The sequence below is a fragment of the Desmodus rotundus genome, chromosome 4 (assembly GCF_022682495.2).
Source record: "Desmodus rotundus isolate HL8 chromosome 4, HLdesRot8A.1, whole genome shotgun sequence".
Classification (NCBI taxonomy): domain Eukaryota; kingdom Metazoa; phylum Chordata; class Mammalia; order Chiroptera; family Phyllostomidae; genus Desmodus; species Desmodus rotundus.
In genome coordinates this window covers 144,554,859-144,573,099 of record NC_071390.1, presented here as the reverse complement: position 1 = coordinate 144,573,099, position 18,241 = coordinate 144,554,859, and the positions used below count along the sequence as shown (strand labels likewise).

Genomic DNA, 18,241 nt, shown 5'->3' with positions numbered 1-18,241 from the left:
TGACTAGGCTGAGAAAAATAATGGAAATGCCCACTGACTGATGATTCTGGCAATTTTGTGAATTATTACATAAAATGAAATGCTGAACTATATTCCTTTCTCCATGGGGTTTATATTCGCACTCCTACTTATGCTCCGCATCCACAATCAGCTCCTCACCCTACTGCCATCCCTCTGCTTGGTGTGACCACAGCTAAAAAATCTGCGCTGCTGAGGATTAGACTGTGATACACTAATCATTTTGCAGTTTGAAAGAGTAAAAGTAGGAACAACCTATTTAAGAAAACCATTTAGATTTGTATAATTCTTTCCTTCTTCTCTTTCTTTTTCTTTGGTAAGCTTGAGGTGAAAAGCTTCAGTTAGGATGTGCAACAGCACAAAAAGAACACACTTCAGAGATTCCCCATAGAATTTGGCCAGTGGCCCCCAGGCTGCAGATTTGACTGGTTTTCTGGGAGGAAATGAGCCAGGTGTAGTGAGATGACTAAGACAGGAGCTGGCGAACATCTCAGATTCAGTGATCAGAGTTATCAGATTGCAAGTGTTCAAGAGGACAATGTGTTCTAAAGAAATTTCCAAGGCTACCCACTCAAAAAAAAAAAAAAGACAGAGAATTTTAGATTTCTGAGAGCCAAATTAAGAGCAGTAGACATTAAGTATAGCTCAATTAAGGAGGAGTTGTACGTCATTAAGGAAAAATGTATCAAAAGTATAATGAACTAGAGAAAGTGAAAAAATTGGCTCAAAATTTTTGATTTGTTCCACAGGCATTTCTTTGGCAACTACTGTATACCTATCCCCATGTTATATGTCAGTTGTTTAAAGATGAGTTAGTCTTTGTTCCTTGTCTCATGGTGTTAATCTTGGTGCATGAAAATGTAAAGAGATCAGTTCTTTTAGACACGTGTGAAAATGCTTCCAAGTTGGAGTAGCTGCTTTCCCTTTCCTCTGGGGCTACTTATCGTTTCAAATGACAAAGTCAAGCTTCCAAAGGGGCGAAAGGCATTGCTTTGGTTAGAGGTGAGCTTTCACATAACATATGGGCCACTGAAAAATCCAGATAGTGGCATATATTACTAATGAAAGAATTTGAAAACATAGTGTAAGATGTATAAAGGAAAACAAATACATATGTAATGACTGCTCTATATAACTCACTAAATAACTCTACATATTTCCATAGTTCCTTTTCAATAGCAGTTTGTCTAAATCAGCATTGCCTGCCCTTCATTTATGAACCCACAAAATAATTTTACTTTTTAATACTGTACAATACTGTACATAACAGAGAGGGCTTTGTATTGTTACAGATATCGTCAACCCGTTCCTTAACCCTCCAAAGTCCTCCAAGAAATATAGTTACACCATAACTAACCAATGTTTTCCTCATAATAATCCTTCCAAGAAAGAAAAGCTCGCTTAAAAAAATAATAGAGGGTTATTTCATCATAAAACACTGGAAAATGTTAGAAAAAACAATTAAGAATTCCAAGAAAAGTATAAACAAGGTCTGAAAGGAGATATAATTATAGTACACTGCTTGACTCTTTATTAAGAAAACTGTTAGCAGCACAAAAAGATTCATGCCCTGGCTGGTGTGGCTCAGTTGCCTGGAGTATCGTCCTGTAACCGAAAGGTTGAGGGTTTGATTCCCAGTCAGGGCTCATACCTAAGTTGCAGGTCCCAGTATAGGTGCGTATGATCCCCGGTCCAGCTTCTTTCCCTTCCTGTCTCTCTAAAAAGCAATGAAAGCCCTGACTGGTGTTGCTCAGTGGGTTGAGTGCCGGCCTGCAAACGCAAAGGTTGCCAGTTGGATTCTGTCAGGGCACAGGCCTTGGATGCAGGTCGGGTCCCCAGTTGGGAGTGTGTGAAAGGCAACCGCTCACACAGCAATGTTTCTCTCCCCTTTCTGTCTCCCTCCCTGCCCCTCTCTCTAAAAATAAAAAAATAAAATCTTTTTAAAAATTAAAAATAAAAAGCAATGAAAATATATCTCCAGATAAGTATTAATTTTTTTTTTAAAAAAGAAGATAGTTGGAAGATTGGGAGAGGAAGTGAGCTAGTGTGAAAGAACTAAATTCTCATCTATTATATAATATAGTAAATAGGTGCTGTCTAAAATTATTAAAGTGAGAAATAGAAATACAGAAAAAAAGAGAACTCTAAATTAAAAGCAAATTAAAAATTCAATGCATGGTCTTAGACTGACAAACAAGCAACAAAGCCTATTTTAGCAACAACTAGGAAATTTAAATATGTACTAAGGTTTATATGATATTAAGAAATTGCCATTTTTGTTAAATATTTAGCTATGCATAATAAAGACTATCATGATAACTTTAATGTATTTTAAAGTACATAAGCATTTTAAAATATTTTAGACAGGGTCCCATCAGCAGTTATAAAACATACTTTCCTATTTGGTTTTGAACATGTGTGTGTATTACCTGGATTTTAAAATGTGTTTAAGTAATTTTGATAGTACATCTCTGGATTAGGACACATCCAAACCCACTTTCCAGCCACCACAGTATCTTCTGGTTGAAGCTAATCTTTTCAAAGATGACTTTTGTTTTGCAATGTTCTGAACTTCCAAAAAACAGATCTAATCACACTCAGTCTACTTTACTTAATTAGGCAGGAATGCAGACTAACAGAGTTTAGAAAGGTTATTCATTATCAAATTGAAACAAAAAGAGACTGTAAACTAGGACATTAACCAAGTATTAAATTAACCAAGTATTCTTCAAGAATTCTGGTTGGTTAATAGACAGTTGGTAAGTCTTGATTAAACTAAAAATGCGCATCTTAGCTAACTGTTATGGGTGGGTGGTTAAGACAGAGAGAATGTGCTTAGACTGCCAAGGGGACTCCTATGTCAGTGTGATTTTCAGGGCAGACAGCACACTCGGAACATGTCCTCCTGTAAACATTGACAAAAATACCTTACATTTTAATGATAAAATTAAGAGTTTTAAAAACAGATTTCATGAATAAAATACCATATACCTGAGAGAAAAACATTTCCAGAGAGAATTTCACCTCAAAATGCTTTTGACACATAAAGTAATATGCAAATTTAACAGTTTTTATTGGTTGGTTAACATTTTTCTCACATCTCTTTTGCATTAGCTATAAGTAAGATAACTAAGGTATAAGGCTTAGTCCAATTTTTTAAACTATTATATGAATCATTGGGGTAAATGAAAAGTCATCTAGAGAAAGAAACCATTACATTGAGGGAATATCCACACCATTAAGTTAATTGCAATGGCATATTAACACAGCCATATTTTAATTTGGTGAGACAGTATTGACATGTAACTACTAATCCATTTAATTGGTTGATTTTAACTCATTAGTAAGTGTAATTAGTTATTATTCCTTCATTCAACAAATAATTACTTAGTACCTATATACAGGTATTTAGCTCAAGACTGAGAATACAGTAATAAGCAAGATAAACATGACTCCCACCCTCGTGAACTTTACACTCTAATGAGGAAGACAAGTATCAAACAAGAAATTTAAATGAAACATAACCAGTGTTTTTAGGAGGGAAGGCAATGAATACCTTAAGAGCACATAGCAAGGAACCTAATTAGGTCTCTGAAAATGTAAACTAGGCACCTGCCTAACCCCGCTTCTTCAGGGTTGAGAATTTGAAAGTACGGAATCCCCACTGATGGTGGCTCTGCAGGAATAGGGCTGTCCCATCTGAATGCATAACACCTCCACAGAGCACTCCCTCCGTTAGCAATGCAGCTCATGTTGGCTTTGTTTTCCTGGAAAATGCAAAGTAAGCTTTGTACCCCAGAGAAGGCTGGGTGGGGCACTTGCCAGATAATGAAGGTGGAATGAGTATGGCTAGCTCTTCAGACAGGCAACTGGGTCGAAGATAAGCCTGCTCTTACCCTGAATATAGATGATAAACATTGAAGCACCAGGTAATTCCAGAGAGTCTGTTAAAGTGAGTCTGGAACACATAGATTACCTCTAAGCACCTATTGGGTTAGATGGATGTGGGGGGACCAAATAAGCAAATTGCGAAATTCCAATTGTAAGCAAAATGTGTGTTTAACTTGTGAGCCAGATTTGCATTTGATTCTTAATAACTAGTGTTTTTTGTTTTGTTTTGTTTTTCAGAATGTCCTCATTGTTGAGGTAAGCCAACTTTTTAAATCCATGTTTGGAAGTTGAAAGGATGAATGGTGGGTTTTAAAATAAAGAATTTTTTTATCTAATTGGCCAAGGATTTACTGAGTTTTCTCTGTGCACACAGCTCTCCAAATTTATTGACCAGGAACCAGCTAGAATCACTGACTTGAAATACCTTAATGAAAAAGCTTTTTAATATTTAATTTCACACATGTATAAATTGGTTATTATCCCTATTTGTGAATCAGACATTTTTACAGAAGAGAAAACTAACCCACAAGACCAAATTTATTTAATAGTTAAGCCAAGGTTAGAACTCACTTCACCCTTAATCAATGTTCTTGCTAATGAACTCTAATGACTTTAAGCAATTCTACCTTCAGCATCCAAATCATAATCAATTTAAAAATGACAGTCCAAAGGAAAACTATGAATTGATTTAATTGGTTCTGTTTAAAAAGGAAGGAAGAGAGGGAGAAAGGAAGGAAGGGGGAGAGAAAGAGAGAAGAAAGGAAGGGATGGAGGGAGGGGGAGAGAAAGAGAACGAAAAAAACAGGCCCTGTGGCAGCAGTGGACTAATACAGCGAACGTCCCTGTTTCCTTCAAGAGCACACCTGCCTTATCAGCTGGCACAAATTCAGGGGAGCTGTGTTCACGCCTTTGTTACACAATTGCCTGTGTGCCATATGTATCTGCAGTTCTGGCTCAGACATCATCCATGAAGTAGACCCTCTAACCAAATGAATTGCCCAGCTCTGGCTAAATTCAGACCTCTTGTTTTGATAATCAGCTCCTGACAGCTGATTTCTGTCCTGAGGACAATAAATTTCTGCTGCCCATTCTACTCTAATTGCGCAGCAGCTCATCAGCAGAGATGAGCCTCAGCTCACTGCAGGCTCACACCCTCAGAATTCAAGGGCTGTCACCAGCTGCTGTCCAGACACATCTTACTTCCCAGCCATAGAATCCCCAATTGAGTAGGGAGGGCAAGGGGGAGGTGTTTAGCCATTCAGTGTATTCAGATGTACATCCCATGTCCGTGAAAATTTATGCGTCCTGTATTGTTACATAACCTCAGGGCCAAATGTAGTCCTTGAATGCGTGTGAGCGAGTCCAAATGTACTCAATGAGGAGCTCCACATGCTTTCCAAAGGCTGAATTTAGCCCTTCAACCCAGCTCAAGGACTCAAGGAAATACTCACCAATATATTTTCCCAAACCCAGCTTCCAAAAGGAAGCACCTGTCTAAAAAATAGAACTAATTCTGTCTCCTACTTTGACTCCAAGTTGATCGCAATTCTAATTACAATGCATTATTAATAAGGAATATAATTATCTGTCTGAATGAAAAATCTATTATGCTGCCCAAATGTACTTGGTTGAATTTGTCTGTTCTCTTTGCAAAGGATGTTGTTGGAACGGGGAGGACCATGAAAGCGCTACTCAGCAGCATAGAGAAATACAAACCCAACATGGTTAAGGTGGCCAGGTATGTAAGATACACATCATCATTGTTTCTGTCTTTCCAAACCAGTCCAAGAGGGATGCTGACACAGGATGCTGTTTTCAGAGAGTGCTGTCTGTTCCAAACCAGTGACCTTTTGCTCTGGGGTGTTATGGTTTGACCACTACACACATAGGCCATTTGACTGCTGGCCTGAAAGAGGAAAGGGAAGAGGATGTGCTTTGCTGTGGTCGAGCTCCTCTATGCTGTGCTTCTAGCTGTTTCCAGGAGCAGCTGGCTGGGCCCTGGTACCAGCGCCCCCTTCCCTGCTTTCATGCAGAATCACCCAGGTGGTACACAGTAGAAGAAGCATGAGGTGGGAGGGGCTATGGTGATGCCCCATATGCTCGAGGAGAAAAATACATATTTTAAAATACATATTTTAATGATGTTTAATTCAATTTGCAATTCACAGAGATTTTATTTGGATCACTAAAACTTTTTTTTTTAATGGTAGTTTGTTGGTGAAGAGAACACCTAGAAGTGATGGCTTTAGACCTGACTGTAAGTGTTTTTGGTTTTTGTTTGTTAATGGGTTGATCGGTGGTGGTGGTTTGTGTTTAAGAAATTCCTATTTGACGGCATTCTGTGTGAAGTGGGAGCTGAATAGGTCTGACAGACCCACGAATTCCCCTGCTCTCCTCAGCCTTGCTAGTGAGGCTAGAACTCTTTACAACAGAGGCTTAAATTTCCTAATTTGCTTCTTTCACAGGCACTCGGTCGTGTGCATGAATATTTTGATTTATAATTTTTCCATAGTACCTTAACTCCAAAAACATCAAATAGTAGGTTTCAGGCAGTGGAGGGAGAGTTGACCTCTCCAGATTGACTCAGATGCACGGGATTCCTGCCTTCACCATTGTCTCCACCAATCACACATGGAGAGGTAGTCATAACGGTTTAAAGGTATTCTCATACCATATCCAGGAAGTGTCACCAAACAATGCACAGAACTGACCTTCAGTAAGTCTGAATTTTAGCACACAGAAGGGGAAATCTCCCCACCAGCCCTAAACAAAAGTTCAGTAACACAAAGAATTGAATACACAGCATAGAGAAGATAGTCAATATTGTAATAACTTTGTATGATAACAGATAGTAACTAGACTTATTTTATTCATTTTGTAATGTATGAAAACATCAAACCACTATGTCGTATACCTGAAGCTAGTACAATATTGTATGTCAACTATAATTCAATTAAATAAAAAATAAAATAAAAAATAACTTCGAAGAAACAAAACAATAACGGGATTAGCAGAACAAATATCTATAGATACTATCTTTACACTTGCCTTCGGGCATGTGTTCTGGAAGACTTTCTCATCTAGGGCAGAAGGATAAACAAGCAGCTTGATTATTTATTATTCTAACACTGGAAGTGATTTTTTTCACTTGCATAGGCAGACTTCAGCTTGAACTTTATAACTTACATTTGCTCTAAAGCTTCTTGGATAATTTGGCTACAGTTCTAATTAGCAAGCTGAACAAACATTATAGCAAGAAAAACATGCTCTATGGATGGGTAATGTGCCAGTGAGGTTTAGCCAGCGACTCTCTTCTAAAAAACAAGTTTCGTGCCTATGCAGGATGTATTAAATCTAGACAATGTCAGTTCTGGGCAGATAGACACAATAGTGTGTTTCTATCCAGTTACTGGCTCAGAAAATATAATCTGGATGTAGTTAAAGTTGGACAAAATTAGTAAACAGAAATCTAAGGAAATAATGTAAGATACTGTATAGACAAGGTTTTAACTGAAACTGAAAGACATTCACTTCAGACATCCAGTTAATTACAAATTTCTTGTATCACTTATACCAACAATATTAATAAAGTAATAACAGCAAATAACAGTAAGAAGTTATGATGTGCCCCAACACTGTCCTAAGAGCCACACAGAGATTAAAACATTCAAAGTGGGTGCTATTGTTATGCCCACTTTGCAGACAAGGAACTTGAACGTAACCAGGTTAAATAGCTTGCCAAGGTCGTATAGCTTTAGGTTTCGAGTCAGTATTGAGCCAGGCAGTCTGGTTTCAATCACTGCTCTTGTGCTTGCACATCTGCAATTGCAGACAGAAGAGTGGGAATTGCACCCATTTATCAGCTGGAAATAGGTCACTCTGGTTCCCGTCCTTCTCCTCCAAGTCTTCCTGTAATTCCATGACAGCTCTGCAGGCTTGGCTTTCCCAACCCCCTCCTCCCGGTCTGAGTTGCCACGCCTATTCTAGGGTTTGCATTGCTCACTCTAAAGTCATTCTTATTGCTACAACCACGGTTTCCTGGGGTTTACTAATATTCTTTTACCTAGCCCAGAATCTCTGTTTCTTCTTTCTTCATGGATTTCTGAGGCTTTGTACTTTTTGTTCCTTTCTCCTAATTGACTCTTTCATCTATGCTCAATGACCTATTTTGTTCTGCTCATCCATCTCCTCTGATTATTTTTTTTTTCAAGAACCTACAGTTTGGAGAATCAAGCGGGCTTCCTAACAGTGACACATAATGTCATCCCCCAGAAAATAAGTTTCTCCCTGCCAGCATATCCAGTGAGCATGAACCAGTTGGTTTCTGCCTGCAAAAGCATCTTTGGTCATAGGAATCAATCAAATGGTGGTGGGCAGTACCGTGGAGGTTTCTCTGCGCTGTGCCACTGTAACTCTCCCCTGGCTGCACTGAAGTAGAGTTTCATAAGAGTAAGCAAGTACATCTTCACCTGCAATACTGTGATAAACAAACATAGATTCCAAATACCTGGAAGGAGTTTGAAAAATTATTGGACCATAAGCACGTTTATTCTGTTTCAAGACCTTCAAAAAGAAGAGCTCTGGTCTGTGTCTTAAGGATCATTTTCAATAAAAATCCTCTTTCTGTCAATAAATTCTTCTTTTGCTTAACCTAAGTACCTTCTACTGCATTTAAATCCATTTCCTCTCCTTCTGTCCTTCATAGAGATAAAGAGCTAAATACTGTCACCTGCATTGCATACTCCATGCATTCTCTTCCTCAAGCTTAACCATCCCATTTCCTTTCATATTGGCTCCCAAGTTTTGCTTCCAAGCCCTTTATCCCGTCAAGGACACTGAGTATAGTGAGACGATAGCCTCTCAATTGCAACGGCCTGCACACCTGTGCACGTAGTACAGTGTCATTGTACCTTCTGTGTGAACTGCACTTTGTGCTGTCAGAGTGTTTCCTTTGTCATTCTACCTTTGGATACTGCTTTGGAACAACAGGGCTACATGACTGACTCAGGCATACTTCTAACTCCCCACTGGGCTGCCTGTGCCCTTTCTCAGCTCTGGTTACCAGGAGTACAGTCCTTCGTTGCATGTTGTTCACCTTGTCTCCCTGAGTACTCACTCTGGTCCGGGTTCCCGCTGGGTTCATCCAATGCATTGCTTGTCACTTTTCTCAGTTGCTTCTGCCGAAATGAAAAGTCCTTGACATTGAAGTGTCACCAATAACATATGGTGGCTTTATACTTATGTTATCTAAATTTTGTTTCTTTTTTTTTTTTCATTCTCTTTGTTCAGATGCTGGATTTGAGATTCCAAACTTATTTGTGGTGGGTTATGCCTTAGATTACAATGAATACTTCAGAGATCTCAATGTAAGTCTTGCACGTAAATCCCTACCTCCTTCCCATTCACAAAAACTTGACAGACCCATCATTTAACAAATTATTGAAATAGGAGTAATGATGGCTGCCATTTATTGAGTAGCTTCTATGTCAGGAATATTCTGGGTACTTTGTGCACATAAACTCAATTCATTCCCCCCACTACCCTGCAAGGTAGGAATTAGGGGATAGAAGCAATTATGATTATCTCTAATTTATTTATGTTCTGTACATTTTTGTTTGTTCCTTGGTGGTTATCTCTATTTTATACTAAAGAAATAAGAAGGCTAAAAACAGAACTATTGACATTGATTTTCTCTAAGTCATTGACTCTGTCCACCCACCCACAGTAATAGTCAATATTCTACAGTTTTGTGTCAGTGATTGAAATCTAGCAGGTACCAATTAGAGTGACATGCAGCTAGCTCATAACTCTCCCCAATTTGGGGTGGGGAGGAAAGAGAGAGAGAGACATTGATTTGTTGTCCCACTTATTTATGCATTCATTGCTTGCTTCTTGCCTGTGCCCTGACCAGAGATCTTGGTGTATCAGGATGATGTGCTAACCGACATATAGACATGGACCCCCCAGCTGTGTGACCTTGACCATTACTGAATGATCTAGAAGTAGACATCTTATCCAAAATAGACCGACTAGTTCTCTCTCTCTCTCTCTCTCTCCTAAGAATTAGAAACTTAAACCAAAATTACAAAGACCAAGGGGTAAGCAATGGGCTGAGGTCTGGGGCTCCCCCTGTTTCTGCCTTCCAGTTCCTTCATTACCCAGCCCTTTCTTTGCTTATGCTAGCCTGACTCCGTCTCTGTTGCTTACAATCAAAATATTCATGACACATGTTTTGCTACCCAAAAAGGGTCAAATAAGAGTCAATATTATTTTTATTATGGCTATTTCTCCATTCACCCTAGCGATTGTAATTTTACCAATAGACTTCTATCTCTGTCGCAGCTAAGCATACTGTTCCCTCAGAATTTCTGGTTGTTATAGACCTAAGGGAGCCAAATTCAGAAAAAGGCTCAAAGCTGAAACAATGAAGAAACTTTTGTCAAGAATTTGAGAGGGTCTTTTTAGATTTTCCACACACACATATACTACATGTAAATACACACATATATTTAAATCAACAGTAATGAATTACAAGGTGATAATCTGTTATTCTTGTATAACATTTTCTGCACCTCATAATTTGTTAAGAAACAGATGCATTATTAAATTCTTTATTGTTTCAGCATATATGCGTGATCAATGAGAAAGGCAAAGAAAAATACCGAGTGTAAAGAAGTCAGTTCTCATCATCGAATCTCCAGATAACATCAGACTTAGAACTACACTCAGGAAGCCACCATGTACAGTTTGTCTCCCAAGGTGTTTTCACTCAGCAGAAAAGAAAAAAAATGTTTTAGTGAGAGAGCTTTCTTTTCTGAGATTATAACATAAAGAATATCAAAAGTGCTTAAGAAAAGAAAACCATGTTTTTATTTGACTGGTTCCAAGTTAAACACCCCGCCTGTGACTCACTTCTGTCTCCCTTCGCACCCCTGCAACACCTTCTGTTTTGGTACAGTCACTGTGCTTGAGTACTTTATCCCCACCTGGTTACTCAAATACTTCTCACCGAACTTTTTTTTTAACATACTCAAGTAATATTTTGCAGTCTTAGGAAACTGGAGACTTTTAAGTTAAGCTCTGATCCCACACACTGGAAATGCAACTAGATTCCCACACTGAGAAAGGAGAGAAAGGACAATTTAATATAAATTTTTGTTTGCGCCTTTCTGACAGGCCATTATTATCTGCTTTGACAAAGCCTTTCTGAACCACAGCATACAATGAATGTTAATGATGTTATGAAATGAGCCTTGCTTAGTGCTCTTGATTGGAGCTTCCGGTATGTGATAACGGTATGTCATGGATGCATGGATGTACTCAACTGTGCTTAATACTCTGAATTTTAATTAAGAAAAATACAATGGCAGCAAAGCCCTGGTTTCTAAGTGGCATCCTTTTATTCATGTGGGATATGAGCAAATGGCAGGATTTGGGGGAGGGGCAGGTGTTTTCAGTGCTGAAAACTAAGTACGAATAAATTTTTCCTCTTATTTGCACCGAAGGAAAAACCATTATTATGTGTTATCCTAAACAGGAACACAAAGGTTGAATTATTATTTTAAGTGGCCTTATAAGACTGATCATACAGTCCAAAGCACTATAGAAAAAAAAATAACAAAGTTTTTTCTGATTAATATTCTTTCCTTTTCCCCTGGTTTATGAGATGTTTTATAATTTATGGGGATTTTAATTGAAAATAAACTTGAGTGCCAATAGGGCTGTTTTTTTCTCACTTCCTAAAAGGAGTAAATGGAAAATAAATAACTCAGCAGCCTTTGTTTAGTTCTGAACTGTATGTGGCATATTATTATCAGGTTCTAGCTTCCTTTAAACTAATAAAGAATAAGAAACCATGTTATGTTTCATAACTGCTTACTGTTTTTCTTCCGCCTTCATATTTTTATATACTTTCAGCCGTTAAAATGTGTGTGAGCTGGTAGCTTAAATATACTACTGCATATATCTTCCCTGTGGCTTTATTTTTGTTAACCTGGAAAAAATCCAATATATGCACCAGTATAAGCAAACGATTAAGCTAGTCTTGATCTGCTGCTTTTTTTTCTCCTTCAGTTTGTTTGTAAGAACAAGGAATTTTAGTCCTCGAAGAGGATTTTCCTGCATATTTTTGTTCCAGCCAGAGAAGAAAATAAACCACACCCAGATATCCTCAGGGGGAAACCAGCAACGGGAATTCCTTCTAGCTTTGTTGCATAGAACAACCAGGATCAAAATTATGGACTGATAATTCTAACTAGCCTATTTTTCAATCCATAAAAATTAATGTTCTAAATATCATAATAATTTGTATTATGCCACATTTATATCCTAAAATAATCCAGACATATTTAATTTTAAATTTAAAATTATCCATAAAGTATGATTTATTAAAATATTTTCTTTAAATTTTTGAATTTTAGTAATCATCAGTATCATTTTTGAGGGCTTTATATTTATTCAAATTAAAAAGGAAACTACACAAGATTTTAAGGACTTGCACTAGTTAATGCTGAAAAAGAAAACCTCATTAAATAAACAAGAAATTTAGATTCTTGCAATACTTTTCTATCAGATAATATTTTGAAAGTGATATCCAAGAATGTCATCTTGGGAAAAGGAGCATTTCCTCTTCTCTTGCAAAATCTAGTCTATTTAATGCCACTGAGTTTATTCAACCTACACCAAAATATAAAAGCCTATTACCTAATTAATAACCACTGAATTTATTAAGTTTGTGTTCCAAAACGAATAAGTAAGGGGGAAAAGATTATGTGGTATGTTTTATTGGATAAATTTGGATTTAGTTACAAGAATTCATAATGCTTTTACCACAGTCATACCATAACAAAATTAGTACTACTTTGGAATCTTCCAAATATGTTGAAGCCCCTCATTGTAAATTGCACCTTTCTTTCTGGACAATACTGTATCACATATTGAACCATGTACCTACCCCCAGTGTGAACTGCAAATATAGTTGATTCTTGAACAATAAGGTTAGAACTGCTCGGGTCCACTCATCTAAAGATTTTTTTTTAATAAGTATATTTGAAAACTTTTTTGGAGATTTGTGACAATTTGAAAAAATTCTCAGATGGACCTTATGATTCTCTTAATAACATTTTCTCTAGCTTACTTTATTGTAAGAATACAGTAAATAATATAAGAGGTCTGTCCAGAAAAAGTCCAACCACTGTTAATATAACCAGAACGGTTTGTGTGACATCCTTGTAACCTGACAGCCAAGGAGAGTGGACTGGAATGCGCGTGCATGAACAATGATGACTTCATTATACTAGTTAGCAGGGGCGGTAGATGCCCTTGAGTGAGTATGTGTACTGTGTTGCTGTCGCATTCAAAATGACTGAGTGAGTAGAGCAACAAATCTGCAACCAATTTTGCATTAAGCTTGAACAATCTTCCATGAAAACTATTCAGATGATTCAAAAGGCTTCAGCTATAGGCAACTAGTGATTGGCAGCTTCATCACAACAATGCATCCACTCATGTATCATGTCTCATGCAGATTTCTTTGGTGAAACATCAAGTCACTCAGGTGGCTCGGCCCCCCTACAACCCAGATTTGGCACCCTGAAACTTCTGGCTTTTACCAAAATTAAAATCATCTTTGAAAGGGAAAAGATTTCAGACTGTCTGATGAGATTCAGGATAATACAGTGGGGCTGCTGAGGGCAATTGGGAGAACTGTGTGAGGTCCCAAGGTGCCTACTTTGAAAGGGACTGAGGTGTCATTGTTCTGTGTGCAATATTCCTTGTATCTTGTATTTCTTCAATAATTGCCTCTGTTTTTCATAGTACATGGCTAGATACCTTCTGGACAGACCTCACTGTATAACACACAAAATATGTGTTCATCAGCTGTTCATGTTATCAGTAAAGCTTTTGGTCACCAGTAAGCTATTAATAGTTAAGTTTTAGGGGAATCAAACGTTATATATGAATTTTCAACTGTAAAGGGGTTGCTGCTCCTAACCCCAGCAATGTTCAAGGGTCTACTATAGTCAAATCCTGATGTAACCCGTTTAACTTTTGGATGTCTTCAGGTATAGCACGTTTGCCATATTCCAGGCCTTCCGAGTGTGAAAACAGCCCTTCGGAGCACAAGGGAGAGAGATGGTAACCTATTCCACCTCTGGAGACCTGGTGTCATGCAAATATTTCCTCACTTCTGCAATAGAGGCAGGATGTTCTAGGATATTGAAGCCCTAAAGCACATTCTCCACCCAGATGTCTGGTAAATTTGAACAAAAATAGCGCTTGAGGGTTTTCCTTACTTTGCTATCATAAAGTTACTTCGGGATTCCCCAGATGATGTTTGAGGGCTGGAGGCAGGCTAATTTCGTGAAGGGAAAAGGGACAGTGAGAGGGAGGTTTGCACATTGATGCTAGGAGTTGTGCAGAAGGAAAGAGGGTGTACATAGAAAGGGATGCACTGTTTTCCAGCCCTCATCCTCTTATTGATGCTGAACCCTATAAAAAGAAGTAGACAAGGACGCCAGCTGAAAGAGCTGTTTTCATGGTAGCCTCTGTGCCGCACGGTGGGGCAGACAGGTCATTTCTCTATGTTTCATTGAGGATCATGGCACAGCTCTGGGGCAGGAAGGAGTGGGAAAACAGCTCTGTTCCAGGATGCCAAGGATTCTGCAGTTTCTGGGGGCACCCTGGGCTGGAAAGGGTGTCAACATCCAGGATATTTCACAAGATACCCTCCAAAGGTTACATGGGCCAGAGGCATCCACAAGGAGACCAGAAACGCCCATGAGAGGAAAGTTAACGGACTTAAGTGAGAAGTCTCTGAGCATCCCAGAAGCACAGCTACTGCCTATGGCTGTACTGCCTGTGCTGCTGGCGCCCTGCACAAGGCCTCCTGACTGAGGGAAGCACCAAGGTGCTGACACCCTGCCCGCGCTCCACTTGTCAAGCCATGAACCCTGGCTGAGGACTGCATCAGCCCTCCAGAAGAAGTGCCTTTTTCTAAAAGGGGTTTCTTTGTCTAATCCTCTAAAAAAAAAAAAAAAAGATGGTTTGTTTTGCTTGTTTGTTTGGTTTTTGTTTTTTGTAATTTGTCAGCCAGGAGACGGGTGATTTTTTGTGCCAAAGTGGGCTTTGCTCAGAAATAAGTAGGGGACAGCATACATGCAGGGTGGGGTACTGAAGCCCTGCATTTTCCAAGTGGGAGAAACAAGCTTGAACTAATGCCACTGTGACCTCATTTGTTTCCAGAGCCTAGTGGGTGTTGACTAATGAAGAAGTTGTGAGTAAAGACAGTAAGTGTAGACGACTCATTTAAAAGCTGGCTGTAAAAGAAGAGACATATAACCATTGCCAGAGGGCTTCTAAAAGATGGAGGAGATCTGTGCATTTTTATTAACTGTAGAGAACATAAAAACAAACATGGGAAAAAAAATGCAGGAAGTGTGTATTTGTTATGGATTTTTGTGTCACACTAACCCTAAAACTGAGTGACTTAAACCAACCATATTTATTTATTATCTCTCATGGTTTACAAGAGCTGGGAATACAGGGAGGGCACAGTGGGAATGGTCAGTTTCTGCTCCATGATGTTGCTTCAGCTGGAAGACTCAAAGGCTGGGTAGCTAAACCATCCGATGTGGCAGCCATTAGCCAGATGTAGCTTTTAAATTTAAATGATCTAAAGTTCAATAAAATTTGAAATTTATTCCCTCAGACTCCTGTGTGGTAAGTTATCACATCAGACAGCACAAACGGGAAATTTCCATGATCACAGAAAGCCCTACAGGGATCTGCTCTGGAGGCTGGTCTAGTGGTTGATATAGCTGGAATCTTAGATGAGGCTGTCAGTTGGGATTTTTATGTGTGTTCTCTCCTTGTTTCGGCTTCCTCACAACACTGAGGCTGGGTTCCAAAAGCAGGTGCAGAGAGAGACAGAGACAGAGAGAAGCAGGTCAACATATTGCCTTTTATGTGCCAGGCTCACTCCCACCCCTTTGTTAGCCAAGGCAGTCACAAAGGTTTGTCCGAGTTCAAGGGAGGGATCGCCACTCAGTAGGAGAAGGGCAGCCTCACACCATAAGAAGATCAGGTGAAATGAGTACACACTGCTGTGGCCATCTTCAGAAAACTGAAGATGAGATCTGCCACAGAAAGGTTATGTGCCCTGCATATTTTTCTACTAATCAGATTAGTGAAGGATGTGATTATTCAGTGGCCACAATGCATCATTGAAAACACGCCTGCTTACATAGCTTCTTAAAAACTACAAAATACTACCCAGCCACAAGGGAAAATGTGAGACATGTGAGATGATACACAGAAGAACACCAAACAACAGCACACCTTGATTATAAAGATAGAGATACATGTTTGCACACTTTATTTCTATTAAGTTGGTTAAGTTTGAAATATAAAAAATAGACTTAGTTTTTGCTTGCCAAGTGTTCCATAAATGTAACTTCATAAGGAAATTCTGAAAGTACTTCTACTTTTGTAAGAAGAAATTGTATAATAATTTTGTCAAGAAACTCAACCAGGGTGAAAGCACCTTAAAACACAATAAATACAACTAGGTGAACTGAACCATACACACACACACACACACACACACACAAAATCTGGATATATTATGTTGGATATATATAAAATCTTGAAAGCAGTAATCAAACCAATTAATAAACATTTTCAAAACAAGAGATTACTGATTACCAACCAATAGGGCTTTACAATGAAAAGTGCTCATTCTGATTCATCTAATATTGAGTGACAGAGTTGGGAAAAGACATTGGTATAATACTGTCTTATCTTTATTTTACCAAGGCTTTTGGTTCTTCCAGGTGAAGAATATTCATCGATAGCCTGAGAAAATGACTTACGCTACATAGCTACCTAGTGAGAGCACAAATGCTTAGAGTTGTATTCAAAAGAGACCTATCGTGGGCATAGCAAAGCAGGTATTTAGGGAAAGGGCAGGCACATGGATGTTCGCAGCAGCTTTATAGGTAAGAGCCAAAACTGGAAACATCACAAATGTCCATCCATAGGTGAACAGATAAGAAGTTGTGGTATATCCATTTAATAGAATACCACTTAGCAATAAAAAAATAAACTACTGATACATGTTAAAAACATAGGCAAGTAATAAAATAATTATGCTGAATTTAAAAAGCCAGGTAAAAAGGGAACATACTGTGTGATTCTAGTTACAGGACATTCTAGGAACTGTAAGCCGGTGTATAGGGACAGAACGTAGATCAGTGGTTGCTCGGGGACGGGGTGGGACAAGGGGGCAAGAAAGGGGCAGGAGGAACTTTTATTAGTGTTGAATTATCTTAATTTTAATGATGGTTTCACAGACACACCCATAAGCTAAAACTCATCAAATTACATACTTTAAATATAAGCAGTTTATTGCTTATCAATTATATCTCAATAAAGCCCTTAAAGAAAATAAAATTAGATAATTAAGTAATACAATCCCAAATCCATCTAATCTGAAACATATTATATGTGACTGGTGCATTGTATTGTCAACCCTTTAACATTAGAGGCTCCAGCTCTTTTAAATATCGTACCTGACCTGTGACATCAGACCTGTGGGCTCAGTGAGGGCTCCCATGGCCGTCCATATGTCAAATGCTAGTAAGACTGAGTTTCTCATTTTTAGACTTAGGAAGCATTAATGGAAGTTATAATATTTTTTGTCCACCCTCATGAGTCACGTGTCTCCATCTTGAGATATGAACATCCAGCTCTGGAGACACCTGCATAAAAGATAGAGCAGGAAATGTGTCATTTCATCTTTGTCACCAGTGCCTGCACGACGGTACATAATAGTCATTTGATAAATACACGTACAGTGTTTGTTAATTGTGTGACACGGTGTTAGCGAAACTATTTTGTCCTCTTGACCTAGGAACTATACTCTTTCTAGAGTACCAGTGCTAGTTCTGGGAATGACAAATTTTAAAAAGCAATGTAGAGGATAGGGAGAGAGCAGAAAATTGCAAATAAGGTAAGTGACATTAGGTGTCTGAAGACAGAATAAGGAGCTTAGAGAGAAATCTAGTGCTAAGGTAGAGGTTTCGGTTGTAGGGCTTAATTCCCATGTGTAGGAGGTGAAGGTCTGGACCCCCACCCTTGGAAATCAAGTCCAAGGGTTCCCAATTTGCACTGGAATGAAAGAGAAGGGATGGCCTAGTGTGGCACCTGGAATTATTTTGATATATAGAGGACATTTTCTCAATTCTTTGTCTTATCTGGTACTACTATAATAGTAAACTTTGAAATGAAAAAAAAAGGTTTCTCCAAAACGTGCTTTTGGGGTGCAGAGGGA

The 18,241-nt window shown here is 38.5% G+C and overlaps 1 protein-coding gene across 4 annotated transcripts in view; it reads left to right on the top strand.

Annotated features, from left to right (window-relative positions):
- The window catches only part of PRTFDC1 (phosphoribosyl transferase domain containing 1), a 90,525-nt gene extending 74,915 nt beyond the window's left edge, over positions 1-15,610 (top strand). The window contains exons 5-9 of one of the 4 annotated variants that reach the window (XM_024576526.3): positions 4,147-4,164; positions 5,565-5,647; positions 6,120-6,166; positions 9,199-9,275; positions 13,974-15,610. In XM_024576526.3, the coding sequence (XP_024432294.1) occupies positions 4,147-4,164; positions 5,565-5,647; positions 6,120-6,166; positions 9,199-9,275; positions 13,974-13,979 (231 nt within the window). In that variant the 3' untranslated portion in view covers positions 13,980-15,610. Of the gene's footprint in view, positions 1-4,146; positions 4,165-5,564; positions 5,648-6,119; positions 6,167-9,198; positions 9,276-10,532; positions 11,799-11,982; positions 12,255-13,973 lie in introns of those variants that run through there. The other 3 variants (XM_053922913.2, XM_024576537.4, XM_024576515.4) reach the window with 3 other exon arrangements.
- Positions 15,611-18,241: the final 2,631 nt, after the last annotated feature.